This window comes from Microcebus murinus, chromosome 1, assembly GCF_040939455.1.
Source record: "Microcebus murinus isolate Inina chromosome 1, M.murinus_Inina_mat1.0, whole genome shotgun sequence".
NCBI classification, from domain to species: Eukaryota; Metazoa; Chordata; class Mammalia; order Primates; family Cheirogaleidae; genus Microcebus; species Microcebus murinus.
In genome coordinates, this window is record NC_134104.1 from 89,000,875 (window position 1) to 89,026,366 (window position 25,492).

General features: G+C 39.9%; 1 protein-coding gene and 1 non-coding gene across 2 annotated transcripts in view; one reads left to right on the forward strand and one right to left on the reverse strand.

Moving 5' to 3' along the window:
* The first annotated feature begins 7,166 nt into the window (after positions 1-7,166).
* Positions 7,167-25,492, forward strand: part of NCEH1 (neutral cholesterol ester hydrolase 1) — a 48,009-nt gene continuing 29,683 nt past the window's right edge. The window contains exon 1 of the mRNA XM_012736406.3: positions 7,167-7,518. Coding sequence (XP_012591860.2) covers positions 7,381-7,518 — 138 coding nt within the window. The 5' untranslated portion in view covers positions 7,167-7,380. The remainder of the gene's footprint in view (positions 7,519-25,492) is intronic.
* LOC142874954 (U6 spliceosomal RNA) lies at positions 12,377-12,480 on the reverse strand. Its single transcript, XR_012922541.1, has one exon. It is a non-coding gene; the product is annotated as a U6 spliceosomal RNA (small nuclear RNA).

Sequence of the window (25,492 nt, forward strand, 5' to 3'; positions counted from 1 at the left end):
GCCTCAAACTCCTGGGCTTAAACCATCCTCCTGCCTTAGCCTACCAAGTAGTACTACAGGCATGTGCTGCCATACCAAGTTAATTTTTAAATGTTTTTTGTAGAGATAGGTTCTCACTATGTTGCCCAGGCTGGTCTTAAACTCCTGGCCTCAAGCGATACTCCCACCTTGGCCTCCCAAAGTACTGGGATTACATGAGCCACCGTGCCAGGCCTGGGGTATCATTTTCCGAGCCTCAACAGGAGGGAGGGGTGGGATGCCCAGCCAAAGTGCTTCCCTTACTCACTTAACTCTTAGTTACTGTGCTGGACAATAGTGCCACCACCACTACCACCCTTCCCCTCAAGTTCAATTTCTTCCCAGAACCTTAGAATATGACCTTATTTAGAAATAGAGTCATTGCAGATGTAATTAGTTAGGATGAGATCATACTGGAGTAGAGTGGGCCCTTAACGTGAGTGATATGTCTCTGCAAGAAGAGGAGACCAGATACAAAGACTCACACACAGGGAAGACAGCCATGTGAAGACAGACGCAGAGATTGTGGGCATTTGTAAGCCAGGAAGTGCCAATGATTGCCAACAACTACTGAAGCTAAGATGAGGCAAGGAAAAATCCTCTACTAGTGCCTTCAGAGACAGCATAACCCTACCAACACCTTGATTTTAGACCTCTAGCCCCTAGATCTGTGAGAGAATAAATTTCTGTTGTTTTAAGCCACTCAGTTTGTGGTGCTTTGTTACAGCAGCCCTAGGAAACTAATATAATTACGGGGGTCAAAATCCAGGAAACAGGGAAAAGAGGCACCAGGAGAGGTCCCCGAGTTGTATCTATGATGGGAAGAGGAAGCAATATGATGCTCTGGTTCAGGAAGCAGTATTGTGGTTTTCCTGGAGTTGCCATGGGTTGGTCCATGCTGGATTTTTATGACCTTATACATCTTCGGGGTGATGATATAGCAGGATATTTGCAAGAAAAAATTGCTTTTGTTCTTTGAACACAAGCCTAGATTTTCTGCCTTGAGTATAATATTGTCATGATTGGCAAGATCAAGGATGAGCTTCAGGCCAGGCGTGGTGGCTCACTCCTGTAATCCTAGCACCCTGGGAGGCTAAGGTGGGAGGATTGCTTGAGCTCAGGAGTTCAAGACCAGCCTGAGCAAGAGCAAGATCCCATCTCTACCATAAATGGAAATAAATCAGCCAAACAACTAAAAATAGAAAAAAATTAGCCAGACACAGTGGTGTGTGCCTGTAGTCCCAGCTACCCAGAAGGCTGAGGCAGGAGGATGGCTTGAGCCCAGGAGTTTGAGGTTGCTGTGAGCTAGGCTGACACCACGGCACTGTAGTCCAGGCAAGAGAGTGAGACTCTGTCTCAAAAAAAAAAAAAAAAAAAAAAAAGATGAGCTTCAAACCATAATCAGTAAACAATAACAACAACAACAAAAAAACAACAAATTAAAAAAACCCGTAATCAGTAGAGGGCATTATACGAATTAAGGACATATAAATGCAAACATTCACAAACCAATTTTCTTTGAACATATCATGTAATAATTTAGACTTTAATTATATGTTAACATTGCATTTAGATCACATTGCTGAGAATGTTGGTGAATATAATTCTAAGTAAATTTAAAACCATTTAAAGACCTTTACATACTTTGTATCAATCCTTTTCTTTTACATACTTTGTGTTAATGGCTTGATGTTTTGTATCAGTGGTTTGATATTTTATGTGTCCCTGGTGATATACTTGTATGATATACTTTCTATATATTTTGTATAAGTGATTTAATATATTATGATGCTTAGATTACCCATCCTGGCTGTTCCCAGCATAGCCCTGACATCTCATGTAAGCTTTAAACCTCTAAATCCAATGGCCTGCTGGACATTTTCATTTACCCTGAGTATATCACAGACTGAACTCATTCATTTATATCCAAACCTACCTTACCTTCAGTATGTCTTTTTTCTTTTTCTTTTTTAATTTTTTTTTCTTTTTTTTTTTTTTGAGTCCGGGTCTTGCTCCATCACCAGGGCTAGAGTGCAGTGTATCATCATAGCTCATTGCAACCTCAAACTCTTGGGCTCAAGCGATCCTCCTGCCTCAACCTCCCAAGTAGATGGGACTACAGGCATGTGCCACAATGCCCAGTTGATTTACCTCCAGTATTTCTTATGCCAGTTAATGGCATTACCAAAACCAGAAACTTCGAAGTCATTATTAGCTTCATCCTTTCCATTGCCGATTCAGGAATCCAGCTAGAAAATTCCTTTAATTTAACTTCTCAATGATTTCTTTGCCCTTCATTATCTGGGACTACTCTGTTTGTCTAGTTCAGACAGCTCCCTCTCTGGCCACTTCTTGGCTTCTTTTGTGAACCCCCAGGCCCTCAGGCCTGTTTCTCCCTGCCCCCACCATATATACATGCTTACCTTCTCTCTCACTCACTGTCATAGCTTCAGGTACAGAATGAAGACTCTCACTTTTACATTTCCAGCTTGTACCTCTCCTATGAGCTCCTGACTTGTATGACCTGGAGCCTACAAACTATTTCTACTTAGATGTTTCACAGATAACTCAAACCTAGATATTCCAAACTAAGTTTATCATTTTCCCTCAAACCTTTCACTTTTCCACCGTTCTTTCTCTCCGAAAAGGCAACACCATTCTCCCAGCTGCTTCAAGTGACCTGGGAATTCATCCTGACTATTCTTTTACCCTCTATCTCCAAGTCCTTTTCCTTCTGCCTCTTAGGTATCTTTTGACTCTTCATCCACATTTCCATCACCTGACACAAGTTCAGGCTAATAAATATCATCTCTTTCTTGGACACCTTAGAAGCAATATCCTCCATACACCTTCCCCTGTTCTCTCCCCACCAATATGCCCTCTACATTGCTACCAAAGTGATCTCATGCAAACACTAATGTCTCCCCACTGCCTGCAAGATAATTTTCAAACTCCCTGACATAACATACAAGGCCTTGTGTCATGTGACTTTTGCCTAACTCTTCAGGTTAAACTGTCAACACCCTCTACCTCCCTGCATCTGATGATGCTCCCAAAGTATCAAACTACTTGTAGTTCTCTGCTCACACCACATTTGGGGACTTTTGTACAGGCTCTTCTCTCTGCCTGGGAAGACCTTACCTATTGTCTGCCTGCACACTCCTCTTCAGTTTGCAAAACCCACTCGCTCATCACCTTTTTTGTGGATCTTCTTTGCCTCATTTTTCTAGAACAGAATTAATTCTGACTTCCTCTGCATTACATCTCTGAACTTTGGATTATTTGAAATAATCCATTTATCTGACTTTCTAACCAGAGTGGACACTTTTTGTAAGGAAAGGGATCATATCTTCGTCACAACAGCACCTACCACACTGCCTTACAGACAAGACTCAGTAAATGTTTAACTAAAATTCTACTTGTCTTGGATGAAGAAGCCCACTTCACATGGTGTAGTATATGCCATTTGGGGAAAATTATTTCAAATAATAAAAATATTTTGTTGAGCAATGATACTGCTATGTCATGTATTTAGAAGATTTTAATAAAAATTAATTTAAGCAATTCTATAAAAATTCTATAAAATTCTCTTAAAACATCAATTGCTTGACTCAAACTACTCCTTGTTTCCTTAGAAGCAAAGCATTTTATTGACTCTTCTCTTTTTTTTTTTTTTTATTTCGGCATATTATGGGGGTACAGATTTTAAGGTTTCAATAAATGCCCATTTCCCCCCCTCCCCCCACAAGTCTGAGTCTCCATCATGACCATCCCCAGATGGTGGAGTCTTCTCTTTTTATCTCTTTTTACCCTTCACAATTTAAAAGTGCATCTTATCTCCTCTATCTCTAAAATATATCCTAAATCTGTCCCTGTATCTTCATTCCACTGCTAAACTAAACTGTCACTCCAGGTTACCATCGTATCTCATCTGGACTACTGCAAAAGCCACTGATAGGTCTTGAGATCAGATCAAGCCACTTCCCATTGCACCAGAATATTCAAACTCCTTATCATGGTCTGCATGGTCCTAAATGATCTGCCCTCGTCTGCACCCACACTACCTCTCTGACCAGGCCTGTACTACTACTGCCCCTTACACACTATTCCTGCCTCACTATCACTCTTTCTGCTTCTTGTCTTTAGCATCTGCACTTGTTCCTTCTACCTCTAGATCCCAGCATTGCTGTCTTTCCCTGTCATTCAGGTCTCAGCTCAAATGCCATCTCCCCCTTCCCCACAAATTAAAGCAGCTCCCAGCCACAGGAGGTCACGCCACCTTGTTCTATTTTCTTCACAGACCTAATCATTCAGCAGTAGAGTTGAGCAGTAAAGCATGTGAGCACTAGCCCCAGACTTTGTGGGCTCAAATCCCAGTCATACCTCTCACTAGTTAGTGACTTGGGGCAAAGCACTACATCCTTCGATGCTTCTGTTTTCAGAATAACAACAGGATCTAACAATAAGAAGACTAAATGAATTAATACATTCATAGCACTTACCCCAGAATTTGGCTCATAGTAAGCCAAACTGAATGGATGTTGACTATTATTACTTGGTAGTTTAATGTTTGGCCCATCCTTCTGTACCTTCCTTGCAACACCCTCTCACCTGCTGCAAAAATCAAAAAGAGCAGAGACCTTATTGCCTTGCCACCCTCAACTCCTTTATTTCCCAGTGTGGGCCAGTATATTTGTTGAATGAGTAGAGTACTGAAAACAAGCAATGAAGGTATTTAAGATACAGGTGATGAAGGTGTTTACATTTATCTCAAATTGGTCTCTCTTTAAACAAACAAACAAACAAACAAACAAACAAACAAGGTCTTGCTCTGTCATCCAGGCTGAAGTACAGTAGCATGATCAAAGTTCATCACAACCTCAAACTCCTGAGCTCAAGCGATCCTCCTGCCTCAGCCTCCAGAATAGCTGAGACTACAGGCACCCATGCCACCATGCCTGATTAATCAAATCGATCTCATTTTTAAAAACTCTCAGGCTGGGCGCAGTGGCTCATGCCTGTAATCCTAGCACTCTGGGAGACCAAGGTGGATGGATCGGTCAAGGTCAGGAATTCAAAACCAGCCTGAGCAAGAGTGAGACCCTGTCTCTACTAAAAATAGAAAGAAATTAATTGGCCAACTAAAAATACATAGAAAAAATTAGCGGGGCATGGTGGCACATCCCTGTAGTCCCAGCTACTTGGGGGGCTGAGGCAGAAGGATCACTTAAGCCCAGGAATTTGAGGTTGCTGTGAGCTAGGCTGACGCCACAGCACTCTAGCCTGAGCCCAGGAGTTTGAGGTTGCTGTGAGCTAAGCTGATGCCACAGCACTCTAGCCGGGGCAACAGAGTGAGACTCCGCCACAAATAAATAAATAAAAACTCTCAGATCTACAGACAAAGTGCTGAGAATTGTTGCAATTTCTTTCTTCTTCCTTAGTGTCTATCTCTTAGTGCACTGCTTAAGGGAAACTGCTCTTCACCAGGAGGCAGGAGAAGTAAATATTGGTTCCATCACTTACACACTAGAGGAATATGAACAAGCTGTTTTGCAGCTCTAGTCCTCAAGAGGCTCATCTATAACACTGAGCTTGTTCCTACTGGCTGAAGATGGAAGACTGGGTCAGGTGTGGGGTTTTGGTTTTTGGTTTGGTTTAATTTTGTCATTAGCTCTAAGATCTATGTTTTTATGAATATATAGTCAAAATCCAGGAGAAAAATATTAATGTCTCCAAGGTAAAATTATTTTGCAAGTTACCTGAAAGCAAGTTAATGTAACTAAATCCAGTAGTCAGTTTGGTTTATATCTCTAGGATTATATCCAATAACTCATAAAGATTAGCTTCTAATTTTATGCACATACACTCACATATATACACACGAACCCCTATCTGTTTAGAGTCATATGCTTAACCAATGACTTTTATAAAACGAGAAAACAATTATCTCAAACTTACGCTTGAAACACTGTTGAAGTGTGTCCTTCATGTCAATGTTTTCCTCCAACTTTGAAGAGGAAATTAACTGTCTCCTAATCGCATCATCAGACCCAAATTTATGGATATTTCATTTCTGTGGATTAGATCAAATTTAAATTACTACACTATGTACCAGGTGTGCTAAGGCCTTGATCAATAAGTTTAGGTACTCTACTACCACCTCCTTGAAACAGTTCTAAATGTTTTCCTTCTGGATTTCTGATTGTAATTCTGCTAGTTTTCTCTCTCCCATTTCGTACTCCCCTCTCCCTCAATCTTTAACAGGAAAACTGAATTTTAATGCATTTTCTGCTTCTGTTGACTCACCGAAAGAAAATTTTCAGGTGGTGTACACCAGGTTTCTTCATTAAAAAGTTATTATTTTTCCTTTCATAATTAATAATTTGTAGTAAGATCTTCTGATGAGGAACTAAAATTCCTTGTCAAATTTTTACCCACTAGTCTTAGCCTTCATATGATTTTCTATGGTTATTAGGTGGCATTCTATTTGTAAGGAAAGAGTTTCTTCTTTCTTCACTTATTTATGCATTCCTATTAGTACAGATTCCTGAGTTTTTATTTCATTCAATGATTTATAATCCATTATTATGATTTACACTGACAGTAAAATTATCCCAGCTCTAGCCATTGGGAGACACTTCAGGCTGCCACCTGTGTCCCTGTCACCAGTCCCCACTATTTTTTGAGCACTTCCTCACCTCTGATACAAAAGCCTTGTCTTATACTTTTCCTGCCCCAGCCCTGGAATCAGGCTTTTCTCCAAGGAGTAGTGGCAAAGAGTCGTGGTTCCTCTTCTTGGAGAATGGGATTTGGAAATCAAGACTTGGATGCTAGATGCATTTCTGGCATGTCATTTCTTGAGCAAAATAATAATAATAATAATAATCTTGCACTATATATTGGCTAGAACTTACATACCATTGCAAGTCTGGCTGTGGAGAGTAGAGAGGTTTTATTATCTTTCCCAATAGTATCTCCATTTTGAGTCAGAATGACTCACGTGCTTTTAGCCAGAGACTCATCACACTGAAACTATTCTGGTTTTCTGCTTGAGAAACCTTCCGGAGGAAGCCCATCGTCACAGGCGTGCAGTACTAACCGGTGTCCTCCAGAGTCCGCTGTGCGAAGCGCGGCGCGGCGCCCGAGCTTCCCCAGACCTGGAGTGCCTGCGACACTTTGCAAGGACACCGTAGAGGGGCACGTCAGCCCTCCGACTTCCTCCCGACGCCGCCTCCGATTGGCTCCTGGGCTTATAAGAAAGGCGTAAATGAGCAGCTGCCGCTGGCGGCGACTTGCAGGAGGTCTTGGGGTGGCATCGTCCTTTCCTTCTCGCCGGCCCGCGGGCGAGCCGAGCCGGGGAGCATGAGGTCGTCCTGCGTGCTGCTCACCGCCCTGGTGGCGCTGGCCGCCTACTACGTCTACATCCCGCTGCCCAGCTCCGTGTCGGATCCCTGGAAGCTGATGCTGCTGGACGCGACTTTCCGGGGCGCACAGCAAGTGGTGAGGCGCAGCCCCGCGCTGCTTCCCGCTTCCCCCTCTTAGGCGACATTTGAAGGGGCAGCAAGATTTCCCGACTGTGTTCCTCGACAATGCATGTTTTTCTAATGCATTGAGGCTATCGGTGTTTTAAGGTGGCCCGGCCGGGCATTTTCAGGGTATCGCATTCGCCGCCAGGTTGCTGGCAGCGGGCTAGATCTGCATGTCTAGTCTGCGTCTGCGACGGAAGAGGCGAAGTTCTAGAGTAGGATCTGACAACCGTTTAAACCTTCATCTGTCCTAAATATCCGCCCCCCCCCTTCTTGGTTTGCAACGTGAAAAACAAAACCTTCAGCATTTGATAAACCACCCCTCCCCCACTGTCGTTCTCCCGTAGCGGCCGGCACTGGGTGAGTTAAATGTTTTAGGAAAGCTCGGGAAAAGCAGGCTCTGATTCCAGGGAATGCAGCCACCTTAAAAGCAGAAGCAGGCACGGGCAGTCTCCCCGCGGACCCTGGCTGTGGGGCGCCCCATCCCCGGAGACTGCCGGCGGGCTCCTCCGAGCACTTGAGGTGCCGCGCGGATCTCCCATTTCGTCCGTGGCACTTCTCTGCTCAGCCCCAGAAAGGGGGCTAGGAGGCTGGGCCGGCCGAAAAGGAGGCGGCGGAGGCAGTGGCAGCCCTTGTTTGCATGGTGCATGTTTTCTTTCTACCTGCAGCATTTATTGTTTGTTCTTGGCTGTCAAGGATATAACCTTTGCCTGAGCCAGGATACCCGCCTTAACCTAGAAGGGTAACATTTCTCTCCATGGACAGGAAAATGTAACTGTCTTTGATTTATTCCATGGTAAGAGGCATTATTTTTAGTGTCAGAGAATCTAAAATCTAAACTACAGTCTACAGCCAAGACTGAGCCCTGTGATTGGACAGTATTTCTGAGCAGCCTGCTCTATCTAAACAACCCTCCTCCAAAACCAAGTGTCCTCCCTCCCCTCAACCTTGGGCTTTAACCTCAGAATATTTTTGTAAACTCCTCTTTCAGGAATGACAACTAGAGAAATAGGGAAGAAAAATCATGATTTTCCTAGCTAGTTTACGCTCCTTTTCCCTGTCCACTCTAATTACGTGTAGGATTACATAGTCTGTGGGGCTCTGTCTTATCAAAAGTCCCCTAAGTAGGGTATTGTAGCACATTCCTAGTATGGACTTGCATTTCCTGGATTCAGCCACATTCTACACCTGCAAGCCTTTTGTCTCTTAGGGAGGGCCTATGAGGCTATAGACTCCCTTCCTTTCCTCCTGTTGACATGGTGGGAGAATGATCATCCCCTTCACTAGTGCTGGTGCCAAGAAAGTCAGTATGTAGGAAGCCCTGCGATCCATTTCTTCCCCCATGAAATTATGTAATTTGGAAGCAACACCCCTCAAAGATTCTGGAGAAAAATGGTGTTTACCTGGGTGAGTTAAATGGTCTTCTACAGTAACTTCAACACAAGGAAAACAGGAAAAAAGAAACTGCTGTGTTGGCTGCACAGATTATTCTCAGTTTTCACATCACCAAGGAAGTCTTCCCTAATCATAAGTAATCTGGGAAAAGCCAGATTTGGAGAAAAGCCTTTCTTCCCCAACTAGACTGCCACCCCATCAAAGGCAAGACTGTGCTGGGTCCTCTACAAAGGGTGCCCTCAGGTGGTGTTTGGAAATGGTAATGTGTGTAACCTCAGGTCATAACTATAGTTGAGATAACAAATGTCCTCACCTGCCCCTGTGGCTCAGGAGTAGATTTGAAGAGAAGTGGCTCTTATCACTTCTCTTCTGAATTATAAAATATCAGAAAGATCATTCAGACCAGGTGGAAGCCTATTCTACCCAATAAAGCAATTTATCAGTGTCATCTCAAATATTCCTGAGTTTCTCTGTAAAATAGGGCAGATAACTACCTTGTAAGATTGCTGTGAGGTTTAATGATGTATTTAAATGCCTGGTACTTGTAGTTTTTCTGCTAGGAGTTCTCCCCAAGGTCCATTATGGATTATGGGGAAAATTTGTAGGATTGCTCAACTTTGTTGAAACAATAAATGTAATAATAAACTGGAAGTAATTTATATCATCGAAACCTGGAGAGCTACTACTAAATTGCATGGCATTGACCTTGCTACTCAAATAATTTTAGTTTGACTTGATTGGCTCAATTATGAAAGCAATTAAAACTATTTAAGAGATTAAATAACCTATTTCCTAACAGAACATAGTCTGCCTAGCATCAAGAAGCATGAATGCTCCTTTATTCTGTTGTCATTGGCAAATTTGCTCTTTACTACCCCTCTTTATTTCCTTTATCATGTGCGATGTGTCAGATTGAGATTATTAAAGTCACTGCTTTTCTTCCTTTGGGTCCTCCAACATTACCTAAGAAGAAGCTACTTAGTATCTCTAACTCATCTCAAATAGAGATGCTACATTAGAATTACTTAGAGACCGATTTAAAAAAAAATCCTGATACCAGACTTTTTCAGAATCTCTGGGAGATGAATATATTTAGCAGTATTTAAAAAATTCCCCAGGCAATTATCAATTGGGGCAAAATTTGAGAACCACTGCCTTATAAGATAAATAAAATGTATTACTCTTATAGATAATATATTTTCCTTAAACTGCTCAAATTATATTGTATAATGTTGCAGCAAATAAGTCCCTTTACATTAGCATGGATTAGTTTATCAGATTAGTTGGTTGATACTTTGGCTCTAAGGGGATAAAATACTAGCTAGGCAAATGTCAGTGTTATAGCAAAGCCACCATAACATTTGAACAATAGAAAAGCACAAACAAAAGTAGGTCTGGGAAGGGCAGCAGAGCCGATTAGATGAAGACTAGGCAGCAGGAGACTAGAGGGACTAGACGAGAATGTTTGGGGAAGTTCTTGAAGACTGATTTCAACATGCTGTGCAAGCAAAGATTTTAAAAAAATGATAATCCCAGTACAGATGAAGATACTGAGAATTGTACACTGCCGGAGAAAATGTATACTTTTTGAGGACAGTTTGGCAATATCTGTCAGAAGCCTTAGAAGCATGTTTATTCTTTGAACCAGCAATCCCTCTGCATGGAATTTGTTGTAAGTAATGATGGATATAGGCAAAACTATAGCTGTAAAGACAGAAATATTTTATAGGGTTAAAAACCTTGTACAACTAGTCTAGAAGCACTGCCGTTTATAATGTAAAGGAATATTCAGCAACCTTTTGTTTTGTTTTTTGTTTTTGTAGCAGCATTTAAAAGAATTACAATTTAAGAACAATAAGATATTAAATTATGGTAAATTCATATTTGGAAATACTATACAGCTAAAATATTTAGGTTGTAATATAATGTTTAATGACCTGCAAAAGATTTGTACTGTATGTTAAGTGGGAAAAGGCTATAAAATAGTATATACACTGTTTATATATCAAAATATATGTCTGCATATATAGAAAAAACAGAAAGATACAATTTAAATATGGTGTTTTTTCTGGACCATAAGGTTATATCTTTAATTTTCATATTTGTATATTCTAGTTTTTCTACAATGAACCTGTAGTAATAAACAATTATTAAAAAAAATTTTTTTTTGCCTAAGGGTAGTTTTCCTACTTCTAAAGTGGAATTGATGTGTATATGTATATCAATGTCATGAATATTTTAGTAATTGTCCTATGAGGAAAATCAGGTTTATTTTTAAATCCCCTGATATAGCTATCACAGTGCCATGCTTCATGTCACTTTAGACTTAACGCAGATTGAAAACCTGCGTGAGTCTTTGGGGAGGCATCAAAATGACTTAAAAGTAACTACAGACTAGTAGAATGGAGAATTCATGTTAATATATAGGTATTAAAAAGCTAGGAGCTTCTAGATATCACAGAAAAGGTATAGTTACAAAAGCTAATAGGAGAGAGAGGCTGTGAGAGTTTAGAGGAGTGTAAAGGTGAAGACTAAAGGTAACAATGGTTTCTCAAGGGAGTTCAGAAGGAGAGCTTGGCTTGCCTTACCTCGATCGCCCCCTAACTTACTAGTTCTTATACTGTGAATCTTTTCAGTGACATAATTTGAAAGAGACATTGCTGAAATTGGTATTTCTGCTGAATGTTCCTTCTATTTCTTATGGATGACAGTGTTTTTGGACCAGTTGAGCAAGCCTTTTCATCTTGTAAAATGTCCCCAAACTTGTTGAGATTTAATGTCACCTCGCCTTAATTCTCTGTGCATGATGTGCTTTTGGGCTGTGTGGGTGTGGTTTAAATGACAGCTTAGCTGGAAACCCTGTAGAACTCCAATGTGCTAACTTCTTTCATAACAGTTTTAAACTGGAGTGTTTACTAATGTTAGGTAAAATGAACTTTAAAACATTAGTAAATAAGTTATGTCTACTGCTTTCAGACTTGTGATGTGTGTACCTCTTCATGTAAACTGGAAATTTCATCAACCACAATAATTTTTAGCTGATTCGATAGGATTTTCTTTAAACACATGGTACCAGAAAGGCTTTAAGAATAACATCAGGGGCAGTATTTAATCAGTGTTACTTCTCAAAGGTGAACAATCTGAGTTGGTCACTGCAGACAGAACCTATAAAACATTGTTAGATTAATTCAGCTTCTAGGTGTTTAAGATAATGCCTCATTTATAGTTCCCTTTTATTTTTTTCTAGCATGTCTACAAATAGACCCCTGAACATAGAAATACCCTCATTATTACTTTATTTTAATGTAACATCCTACTTCTAACATGCAGTTTGAGTTGAGACATTTCTATGAAATGGGAAAGCACAGCTTATCATTCTTAAACATTCTATTTCTGCACAATTGCTTTTTTAAAAATAGCATATATTTACTTTTTTCAAAAATATGGAATGCTTCACAGATTTGCATGTCATCCTTGCACAGGAGCCATGCTCATCTCTAAATCGTTCTAATTTTAGTATATGTGCTGCTGAAGTGAGCACCATGTTTACTTTTGCTGACAAATGAAACTGTGGGAACTATCACTTATTTTCTCCTTCATTTCATGCTTATAAAGAATGAAGAAATGTAATTGAATTTTTAAGTGAAAAACCTGCCCATATCCCCTGCCCAATTAAGGTATGTCATATGATGAAATTTTAACAATCTTTCAGTGTTTCCAAAGTAAAATTAAAATCCTACCATCTGAAAGTCATCACCCATTCAATAAATAGTAACTGAACACCAATGCTAAGAACTGGCAAAACACAAATGAGTAAGACAGATACCTAATCTTGAAGAGTTTGCAGTCTAGTGAGGGGAGATAAACCAACTGGCAGTGACAGTGTGCACTTAAATGATGGAAGAAGAGCTACAATAGAGGTATTTATGGGTTGCTGCAATAGCCTTCAAAAGGACATCTAAAATAGACCTGGGCATTGGGGATTGTTTCCCCTTCACATTGATATTTAATCTGAGTTTATCAAGGTTGAATATTTAAAGTAAACATGATATTAGTTAAGCATATAGCGAACATTTACTCTGTGGCAGATACTGGGCTATGTGCTTTGCATGCAATTAATTTAGCCTATATGATAATACTATTAGGCAGGTGTTCTTAATTTCTTTTTGTGACAAAGGAGGAAACTGAAATGTAAAGAAAAGCAACTTGTTCAAGATGACACAGTTTATAAGAGGTGGAGCCTAGATTCAAGTCCAGCCTGTCTTACTCCTGAGTTCAAGAGCTTAGCAGTTGTGCTTGATTGCCTTTCTGTAGGAACCAGCCAAGTGAAGGAAGTGGTGAGGGGAAAGAGAAAAGAGGAATGAAAGGGGAGTTCCAGCCAGAAGCAGCAGTAGGTGAAGGTTCCAGTTGGAGAGGATGGTACAGCTAAGGAACTAAAAGCTGTTTAGGCTGGCTGGAGCTTAAAGTTCAAAGGTTAGGGAGTGAGCCAGAGGGAAGCATGGGTCAGATAATAGAGGGATCTGTGGGCAAGAAAGGAGCCACTGACAGATTTGTTTTATTAATTTTTGTGTACTTTGGTGAGTCACCACTGAAAGATTTTTTAGCAGGGAAGTCATGGTCAAATCTGTGTTTTAGAACAGTCCTTCTGAATGGCAATGTAGACACTGGAATCTAAGAAATCAAAAGTGAATGCAAGAGACCGCTTTTACGAAGCACTAATCCAGGTGAGAATATGAACTAATGAAGTGGGACTGATTTGGAGGGAAGCTGATCATGGTTGCTGTAGTAGGGATAGTATGGAGTGAAGAAGAGGAAAGAGTCAAAGATGACTTCTAGGACAGACTCTGGAATCATTAGGTGAATGATGACAATGACCTTAATTTAGGAGAAAGAGCCAATCTGAGGGTGAAGGTAGTTCTTGGACTTGCTTTGAAGTGTCAGTGGGAATAGTCCAAGGATAACCATTTATAAATGGCTGCATATACAGGTCCAGAGCTCAGGAGGGAGAGAACTGGGCTGGAGATAATGGATTTGGGAGTGGTTAGCAAATGGGTGGTGGTGGAAATAGTAGAAATGAATGTGTATGGAGTGAGAGTAGGATTAGGGGATCCTGCCAAAGGTATCTGTGGGATACCAGTGGCAAGTGGAAGAAGAAGCCAGCTCTATGAGAAATGAGACCTTAAAGAACATAACTTTTTGTTACACCTTACATTTATATAGCACAATAGGTTTTATTGAAGGGTTTCATTTATATCACCTCATTTATTTTTTACAATAAATAACTGTTTGGCATTGTTGTTTCTATTTGTCAGCTGAGGAAACTCAAGGTTCAGAAAGGGTCAGTGACATCAAGATTACATGATTAGTGATATTGATGAAACAAGAACCAGATCCAAATTCCTTGTGCTTCTAGTTTCATGTCCTCACTGCTGAGCCGTGCTATAAGAATGGTCATAATAACTTCGTCATTAGTGCACTGTTTGTATCCCGACTTTTTTTGGAGCTCTCATAGTTAAATTAATCTGCATTAGTGCTTCTCAATCTTTTTCATGTCATAGAAATCATAGAAATGATTATGTTTGTATAGTATACTGAGGGCTTCTGGAAGCAATTTTGGGGGAATCTGTATGGGCTTGAATGACAGAATTCACAAGTGTTTCCCTCCCCGCCACCTCCCTAGATACAGGGTCTCACTCTATTACCTAGGCTGACGTGATCCTCTTGCCTCAGCCTCCTGAATAGCTGGAACTACAGGCCTGTACCACCACATCCAGTTATCTTTTTTAGAAGAAGTTTTTGTAGAGATGGTGTCTTGCTTTGTTGTACAGGCTGATCTCCAGCTCCTGGGCTCAAGTGATCCTCCCACCTCAACCTCCCAAAGTGCTGAGATTGCAGGCATGGGCCACCATGCCTGGCCACATTTATAGAGTTGTACAAATGATTTGCCAGTAGGATGCAAACTGATAAATTTTGAATAGTTATAAAAAGTGGACTTAAGTTTTTACCTCTATAAAACAATTAAACATCAACATCTGGTGATCCACCTATAATCCATTTATAGCATACCTATTGGGAGGCTCACCTTTCTCCAATTGGTAACTGTTGAAATACACATCTATTATCATTGCTATTAAACACAGATAGTCCCCAAGTTACGCATGCTTAGGTAGCCATATTATTTATTGTCTTTATATCACAAGACAAATAGTACCTGGTCCTCCTAGAGCTATAATTCAGTACTGAAAATATGGGCTGAATAGTTAAGGAATTATAGGAAACATAGAGAAATTTATTGGCAGGTCAGTGATAATAGAAACCCTGGAAATACTTGAAATCCCCTGAGGAGACAGTGTTGAATGAGAAGAAATGGAGCCACAAAGGTGAGAGAGCAGTCAGGGGACAGAGGAAAACTGGGAAGGTGGGATCACAGAAGCCCAGAAGGAGCACTGCCAGGAGGCTGTGGCCAACTTTGTTGAACTCTGCTGGGGCTGAGGATCACGAGGACTGAAACCAGCCAGTGGGCTCTGCAGGGGGCCCAGGCAACTGTGGCTTTTACATTTGGTATCGCAACGTGTAACCTGTTTGTTGGAATGATTTCAAGGATGTCTTCCAAAACTGATGTTTTGACATTGACAGTGTTGATATTGAGCTGTCATTCTAACAGGAAATTGTCAAAATGTATTTTATAGGTAATCTGAGTTGGTTACTGATGGATACTGCTGATGTACTAAAGAGTAAATATAGAAATATATATATGTATATATACACACACATATATAAAGAAAAAGTGTTGTGTGTGGTGGCTCATGTCTGTAATCCCAGCACTTTGGGAGGCCGAGGTGGGAGGATCACTTGAGCCCAAGAGTTCAAGGCTGCAATGAGCTGTGATCGTGCCACTGCACTCCAGCCTGGGTGACAGAGTAAGATTCCATCACACAAACAACAAAAACAAAAAAAGAAAAAGTAATAACTCTTTTTCCAAATAATTCACTTTAAATTTATGTTGGTTGGTTCATCTATATGGAAACATCTTAAAATCTGTACTCTTCACAGGCTAACTAGCTTTTTCTGTGTGCTTTAAAACAAGATTCACATCAGTTGAATATTAATTGTATTCCATTTTAGACTGAATCCTATTAGTTCTATCATTAGTAGTGTAACATTTAAATACATGTATATACTTTTGTCAAGGACAGTGAGTCAGTGTTTTCCAGGATACTCCATGTGCCAGATCTGGGTCTTAGCAACCATGGAAGCTGCTGTTGGCCAAAATCAATAACTTGTGTCAGTCTTATTTCTTCACATAGCCAATTAAAATTGCATAATTCTGAATTGTTCCTTAATTAAAGCTCTATCTTGGATGAAAAGAAAAACGTTGTTAGTGGTTATGTCTACAGAAGGAATTTGTTTGGTAATCATGGTCCAATTACTCTAAAAACATTAACATGTTTTCTGTCTCTGGCATATTTTTGGAGGAAAATCATAGAATTTTAACTGATTTAAAAAGTTGTACTTTGATTTAGGTGTTGTCAGTGGTTAAATGTCTTTATGCTCGTGCCTGCTCTAACCACCCCCTCCCCATTTTTCCCCCCATTTTCAGGCTTCAGAGTGAGGTGAGCAATTATGGGTAGCATTTTAAAAGCTCTATACATGCACCTGTGATCCTTACAGTTGCTGCAATGAAGATTGCTTCCTGTGCCTGTGAGAGAGCCAGGTTTACTTTCAGGGTCTGTTAATAAACACTGGACTTATACTTAAATGTATAGTGTTATACTCTGTTACAGCTCTTCCTCTTTTTGTTCATGGAGGGAAACAATGCATTGTTCAAAGTGCTAGCATGTTTTCAGCAGATGTTTATTGATTACCCAGATACTGCAGAGACCTTGAGGTTCTCACGCTCTGAAAAACTAAAAAGTAGACAATCACAACACAACCTGCTGAGTGCTTTAGCTTGTGGTGAAGTAGTGGATGCTGTGGAGCCAGGTGGAGGAAGCCCCTGTGTGTCTGAGGAAGTTGGGAAGAGGAACCCAGAGGAAGTGCTGGTGTGTCTGAATGGGTGAGAGGCAGCACCGTCGATCAGACAGAAAGGGCATTCCAGGAAGAGAAAACAGCCGGTGCAAAAGTCTAGCGGGGAGACCATGGCACATAGAGGAAGCGACTTCTATTGAGTTTCTGAAAGTATAAAATGAAAGTTTAAAGATCTTCACATAACTGAACCATGGGTGGGACTAACCTGTCTTGAGTTGTTAAGATCTATTTCACTGTTTTCATTGTAGTCACTTTTAATAGGCTAACAGCAGGGTTATGAAAGTATACAACCAATAAATGATTTTTTTATGAGTAAGTACTACTTGGTGAAATGAACTCTAAACCACTTATTACAAATATTCTGTTAAAAAGTCGTACAGTAGCATTTAAATTTTGGTGGCCAAATATATAATTTGATTGAAAACAATGTGTTTTTCTACTGTTTGGTTTCAGTAGCTTTTTGTCTTCAACAAAAACTTCTTTAAGTCAGTCTTTCTTGCTGTGTCCCTAACATGTTGCTTCAAAAAAGTCATTCTTTGTTTAAAGTTTGAAACAAACGCTGCAGTGTTGGCAGCTATGGTGCCTTACTTGAGACAAAAACTTCTTTGGTGTTTGTCAAAAGGGGTGAGTCTGTGGTTAGAGAACTTGACCTCTGGTGTTAACTACCCAGTCTAGTTTCCCTCTCACCCTGTTTTCTTCTCTCACTCCACCCTGTTCTTTCTTTCCCCTTTTTTCCAGTTCTTTTATCCCATCATTGTTAATTGTCTGTTTGTTTATTTACTCCCAAGTAATTCCATCTCTCCTGCCTGGCAGGAAGCTCTGGATATGAGGAGGCATGTCTGTGGGTTTTCCCACTGTGTACTCAGCTCTTAAAAGTACCTCGCACAAAGCAAACATTGCTGAGTGAATAGATGAGTGACTAAAAGTCCCTGGACAGCTTCCACAGTAGAGTATTGGTGATGACACCCTGACAGGAGGTAGTCCCTTGACGTCCCATTTCTCAAATAAGGCAGCATTGGTAGAATCAACTAGCAAAATGGGCTAGCTTTTGGGCTGAATTCCTGTTTCCTTTCCATGAAGAGCCTAAGCAGGAACATGATAAGGGGTAAGCTGGCTGCTGCTTCAGAAGGCATGAATTTAGAAGTAACAGTGACAGGGAACATAAGCAGCAATATGTTCTTTCATTCAGTAATTTATATGGAGCACTAATTACATACCAGGTGGTATGCTAGACCTCAGGGAATAAAAGTGAAGGAGGTAGATCTAGAAACTGATAATGATCATGCAACAAGTTTCAAAAGTAGAAGCTTGAACCAAGTACTAGAGGGGAGCAAGGCAGGAGTGACTGTCCAAGGGGTGAGGTGGACAGCATGCCACAGAGGAGGGGATGTCTGGGATGGACCCTGAGGGGTGAAGTGGAGTTTGGTCAAGAGGGGAAGCAGGAGAAATTCCAGTAACAGATGGAGTTCAGCCCTCTGTTTTTGAGGAAAGTATATATTGCATGGGCAAGACAGACAAGTTGTACAGGCAAGGCGTGTACCAGGAAGTAGGCAATAGGAATAGGAGTAGGTGAAGGGTGTGTTTGGGTAGTGGGTGGATGTCAGAGGGTAGAGAATGTTCAAGTTATAATCCCTGGATGTCATAGTTGCTTTAAAATTTTCCCCACGGGCCGGGTGCGGTGGTTCATGCCTATAATCCTAGCACTCTGGGAGGCCGAGGCTGGAGGAACACTTGAGGTCAGGAGTTTGATACCAGCCCAAGCAAGAGTGAGATCCTGTCTTTACAAAAAATACAAACATTAGCCAGGCATGGTGGTGCACTCCTGTAGTCCCAGCTACTAAGGTGGCTGTAGTCCCAGCTACTAAGGAGGCTGAGGCAGGAGGATTGCTTGAACCCAGGAGTTTGAGGTTGCTGTGAGCTAGGCTGACACCACTGCACTGTAGCCCAGGCAACAGAGCGAGACTCTTTCTTGAAAATAAAATAAAATTTTCCCCATTGAAGCATGATTCCTTTAGTAAATTAGGGCTGAACTTTTTTTAACTATAAAAGGTAAACAATCATGCTATGGAAATTTTGGAAAATAGAAATAATAGCCTATGATCTCACCTTAGCATGACCGCCATTTCTTTTTGTGTGTAAATTGTCTTGCTTTTGTTAGATTACAGTTTATTCACTTAGAATTTTATCAGAAATTTTACTTACATTTTGGTAAAGTTTTATTTTATTTAGAATTTTACCTGAAGGATTTGCCATTTTACTGCATAGTATTCCCATTTCTCTTTGCAATGGGTGCATGAAAGATCTTGTGCCATTTTTAAATTTAGCTATTCCCCTATTATCCAAAATTTAGACTGTTTAGTTACTTGCCAATATAAAGTTACAGTGAATATATTATGTATACTTTTTGTTTTAGGATTTTCCTCAAGATTCTCAAAAAAGCGGACCTTCTAGATTGAAGGCTATAAATATTTTTGTAGGTCCTGTTATTTATTTCTAAATTATTTGCCAATTTATATGATTAATAACAATGTGTGAGAATACTTGTTGTGTTATACTCTTTTCCACAATGAACTTTTATAGTTGATTTTCAACACTTGTTAATTTAATAGCTTAAATTAGTACCTTGTTTAATTGGAATTTCTTTGAAAAGAGTTGACATTAAAATTCTTGTTCATTCCTTGCATGAATATTTATTGCATGATGCTTTGTACAGTGCTGCTCTGGGGAAAGAGCAGTAAACAAGCATAATTCCTGCTCGCATGCTTTGTATTCTTAACCTTAAAGAAATACTCATTTAAAAAAAAATGTGAAGTTAACTATTCCCCTCCAACCTCATATATTAATAGCTGGTAAGTGACTAAGAAGGGATTGTAACCTGGTCTATTTCAGGCTCATGGTCTTTCCAATATGCTACACTACCCTGAGAAGGGAAGTACAGGGGTTTGTTAGCAGGGTGCCTATTCCTCCAAGTAAGTTGCTCTAAGCTTATCTAACCTAAGGGTGATGCCATCGCTAAAACTCAGAACAGGTCTAACTAAAGCATATCCTTAGAAGTTTCATTCCAAGTCATTTCATAAGGTATATGTGAATATCAGTCTCATTGCTTTATATTCTCACCTTGTTTATGAACAAAATGAAATCCTCAGCTTCACCACACAACTTGTTATCTAGAGGAACTTTGGCTTTTCCAGAAATCAAATTCAATCTCAGGCAAGGATCATTTGTCTCCACTAAGGATATTCCAGGAGTGAGCCGAAGTCTCTGAAAACAGTTAAAAATACTTTACTCAGTGGTAACTACATTGGATTATACACGTGAACTTCCAACTCTTTTGCAAAGGTGAAGACATTTACATGCTCTGGAAGTTGCTTTCATTTTTATTTTGAGTAAGGATGATCAGCTCCCACTCTTGCTTGGGTTGCAGGGTCCCGCATGTCCAGGACATGTGGGTTACTGCAAATGTTTAAGCTATCTGTGAATATCAGCGACAAGGACAAGGGAACATCTTTTTTTTTTTTCTTTTCTTTTCTTTCTTCTTTTTTTAAAGATAGGGCTCTCACTGTGTTGCCCAGGCTGGTCTTGAACTCCTGGCCTCAAGCTATCCTCCCAAGTAGCTGGCATTGCCCATGACCCTTAGCACAGTATTGTTCATCTACCATTATAACACCCAGTTATAAATAGCCTATTTTCTGGCATTCAGTGAATGTAGATAGTGGCATCTTTGGTGAGGGGTGAAGGAGACAGCATTTAGGCAGCTTGGGCTTTCTTTCATATATATTTATATATTTGAATTTATTTATATATCTATTTAACTATCCATAAATATCTTATCTATAATATTCTCATTAATCTATTTGAATTTTATCTTCTAGCTCTAACCCAGTGATTATCTCAGAAAAATTAATCCTTATCTTCCATTTCTTTTGTGATTCCCCCAGATAACCATAATTATTTATTTCTTTAAATAAATTTTTAGATTATTGTATTTCGTTATTCTTTTTTTTTTTAACTAGAATGACAGATTCTTGACAGTCTATACCATAATTATTAATACCTCTGACAAGAAGCCTACATATGCTTAAATCAAGAAAAAGGAAATCTGTGTGTTTTGAAGGGAAAATAAAGTTTAAAAAGAAACAAGTGCATCAGTCTATACAGTCCTTGAGAGGATCCAATAAATTCCGTTTAAATTGTCCATAATTTTTATGTTCATTTTCATCGCTTTCTAATTAAACTGCTTCTATGCACTAACATAGTTTAAAATGTAAAATAAAACTGATAAAATATTTCAAGTTTTATGCATTGGTTTTGTTATTGCCCAGGTTTGGGGATAGAACACTGCCAATTGTGCATATTGTTTGTATGAAACAACCAGCTTGAGAGCCGGAGACTGACCTGCATGTATGTTATTTTTGGCTTACACTGTATATTACATATTTTTAAATTCATTGCTAGTACTTAAGTTATGGATATTTCACATGATAATCTGGGCTTCTTCCTTCTTTTGAAAAATCACCATGCAGCAGCACTGGGCCAGAATTTGCATGTCATGCAATCACCTGTGGCTGAGCAGCTGCTGCTTCCTTAGGGCATTGTTTCTCTAGTTTGCCACAAGCCTCCCTACTCTGTTATAGTACATCTGTTTTACTCATTTTCATTAATTGCCCTGGCTCTTGAAGACATGAGTTTATGGCCTATGTTCCACAGTAAATACTAATTTAATATTGTGTATAATTAACACATTTGTTGAATAACTTTCATTTGCACAAGTTCCACATATTCCAATGGGTTCCTCTGCTTGTGGGATTTAGGATCTATTTGAGAAGGTGAGATATAACTGCACAGCAAGTAAAATAAGAGTATATGCCTAAAGATGTCAGGGGACAGTTAAGTACCTGGGTAATTTTCAAATGGGCAGTACAGTTAATGTGGACTGTGAACTCGGGTGAAAACTGAGCTGGAATGGCCTTGGGAAGATTAAGATTGAGACTGTACCTTGAAGAATGGATCAGGATAACATTGCAGGGAGGCCAAGGGAAGGGTGACAAGGGTGGTGGATAAGGAAATGATGTAAAACATGAACAAAACCAAGTTGGTAGGAATGAGCATGTTTGGGAACTGTGCGTAGGTCTGTTTGGTTGGAATAAAGGGGTTGTTTAAAAGAGTACGGGTTACCTCTCATCACTGAGAGCTATCTGATAGCCACCCTTCAATACTCACTGTTTTTGTCCATTCGCTTCACAATTGTTCTGGAAATGCCCAAACAGAAAGGGAGCAAGCAGTCTGTGCAAATACTGGCCCACCTCTCCTTATGCAATTCATCCTTTCTTACAAATTTCATATTACTTCTTCTTAGTTCTTCCTCCTCCAGGAAAACATGGAGAAGAGACCTTTATTCCTGGCATATTAGGGTCTCTAGAATCAACTGGGAAAACTTGGCATTAGAGAAATAATAGGGAAAGAGAGAAAAAGGAGGGAGGTGGGTTATGAAGTTAGGAGAAAATGCAAGGAAGCATGGCGAGGAAGGGCGGGCACTTTGGCATGCACTACCAAATTTCTGGAGGGGTCCAAGTTCACCTATCCCTTCCACATAAGGAATAAGGTCCCCATCTGAAGAGCCTTACCCTCAATTCTCCTTCAGGACACTTTGCTCTGGGCTTACTCCTCTAGTTCTTAGAACCCCTGAGAAAGATCCCTAGGATGGCTTTGTATGTCCCCAAGTCCCAATAACTAGTATTTCACAGAAGTTGTGTGAGGAAAACCAGTATAGCCCTGTGTCCTGTATAATTGGATGTAGGATCAAGGAAAATAAGTGCAAGCATCCACCCTTCTCTTGCCCACTGGCATACACTATGTGAACATTTGTAGTTCCAGGCAAAGGGTTGGGTATTGGGTATGCTGAAAACCAACAAGAACTGGATCCAGCAGAGAAGAAGCAATACTTTGAGAGTAGGCTGTGGCTTGGGGCTCAGCTGGGTTGGAGCCCTGCTCTGGCCCCAACATAGAGCAGGACTTCGGTAAGTCATATAAGTGCCAGACTCAGCCTTCACTTATAAAACCAAGGGGGATGGGCTAGGCAAGGCCTTCCCAAATCAGTTTTAAGGGAAGTTAATGGGTGTGAAGAAACTAAATACTAAGCAGAGTTAAATTTCTCTTTTACTACTGAAACTTGTTGGTCTCTTGAAAAAGCTGATGTGCATTGTGAATATCTGAGAGAATTGATATGCAGCTTTTCCCAAGCTGAGTTGATCACAGAAGCTTTCACTCTGTTCTCAGTGCAAAATTATCTCCTCAATCTACTGTTCTACAGAACTGTTTGGGAAAGGGTGCTCTGTAGTTTTCCTTCCAGATCTCTAACATTCTAATATTCTAAGTTTGTAAAAAGGTAACAAAAGCCAGAGATGTTAGAAAGGTCAGAGATGCAGTCACGTTACATTTCTAAAAAGATTGCAGATAGTGAGGTTTTAGAATGAATGCTATTGAGAAATAGATACTCTAACTCTAGGTCTTGGAGGCAGATGGAACACAAAAATGAGAGGGAAAAATTAAAACCAAAAAATAGGTATAGAGCTAGTCAATTTTGCCATGAAGGGGAGGAGAAAAGAGTTGCAGAAGCTTTCTGAGTTATAAATTGGATTTTTTTTTCAATAGAGATGTAGTGAAAGAACCTGGAACTAGGAGTCTGCTGACCTGGTTCTAGTCTGAACATGTCTGTTACTGGGTGATGGAGCTTGTCACCCATCTCCCAGGGCATTAGTTTCCTCAGTTTTCCAAGAAGTGAGTCTGTTTGTGGGCCAGTTGGGTTTTAAAATTATCTGATTTCATTGGCATCCAGTTTAAGTTAGTAAAGATTGAGGCCTTAGGAAATGGATTTATTGAGGAAAGGTGCATGAGGAGGGAGGGCCCTAGCCTAGATTAGAGAGAATTAGGTCAAGAGAGGCCTTTACTAGCCCAGTGAAGATGGGTCTGTAGTGGTGCTTTGCTAAAATGTGAATTCCAACTACAGGCATTTTTCTGCAGAATTGCACATAGGCTAGATGGCATCCTTTCAATTGGCCGCTAATGCCAATGTGGCTTAATTTCCCAACTAAACCCAAGAGACATCCAAATTGGATTGAGTTATCATTAACTCTCTCGAGGAATTAATTTACTTGGTTAACTTTCATCCAGATTCATGCTTTTATTTTGTTAGTACAGTGCCTGGATAATTGCACTTTAGTGAGCCATTGCCAATTTTTATTTGTAGTCTTATGACATTTTCTAGATTTGATTTTCTTCTTGAGTATTTGCTAAAGTTTTAGTAATCTCTTAATTATGAGACACAGTGGAATGCATGTTTTGGTAAATAGTTTCCAAGTATTAGATATATATCTCTAAGTGTGATTACAGACATTTATTACACAAGTGTTTCTTGAACATATACTGTATGCCAGGAACCCTGCTATTGGGGTGAAGTGGTAAACAAATACAGCCTTATTCTTATGACCTACGTGGAGTGCACTTAGCTTCAGGGAAAGAACTATTGCCTATGAAGACATTTGCTCCCTCATTCATTTTTATTTGATGATCCTATTCATTTTAAGTTACAAAAAGAACAATAAAATGATAACTTTCAGCAAAGTTTTGCCAAAAAGAAAATATGCTTAGTCACCTTATATACCTAATAAATACATGGTATGAGAGGAGAAACATGTTTGATAATGTTTAGTAACACCACTGCAGTAAACAACCTCATGCTTACATGTCTTTGTTAGATCATTAGGGCACACACAGTACAAAACCCACAAAGAAGCCAAGAGTCTTTAGTCAGATGTGTCTCCCCGAAAATTCTTTTTTTTAATTTTCGTTTCTTTCTTTTTTTTTTTTTTATTACTGTAGAAGATGGAATCAATCTGAAAATTCTTAACTGCTGTATGCCAGTCTCTCCCCAAGCAGTAAAATTTGAGTATTCACCATTTGATATTTACTGTGGTACACATAGCAAAATAATGAAGGCACAGCTGATGCCAGACATTTACTTCTGAGTTGAGGGCAGGGGCGCACACTTGGATTGGTTCTTCAAGTATACGTTTTTCCCAAACATACTAGTCTCAGTGAAGAGTTCTGATAATTTTCACAGCTATATTCAAAAAGCTACAGGACAAAAAGAATTCACAGTGAGTGTCTGTGGTGGCTCACATGTGTTATCCTAGCACTTTGGAAAGCTGAGGCAGGAGTATCTTGAGGCCAGAAGTTTGAGACCAGCCTGAGTAACCTGACTTTATAAAATAAAATAAAAATAAAATAAGCTGGGTGTGGTAGCATATGCCTGTAGTCCTAGATACTTGGGAGGCTGAGGCAGGAAGATCCTGTAGTCCAGGAGTGTGAGGCTGCTGTGAGCTATGATGACACCACTGCACTCTAGCCCAAGCAACAGAGTGAGACCTTGTCTCAAAAAAAAACCCCAAAAACAAAAAACACAAATTCTTCAAAGCATGTGCATCCAGTTTTATGAAGTTTAATCCTTAATTTGAAATCATCAAATT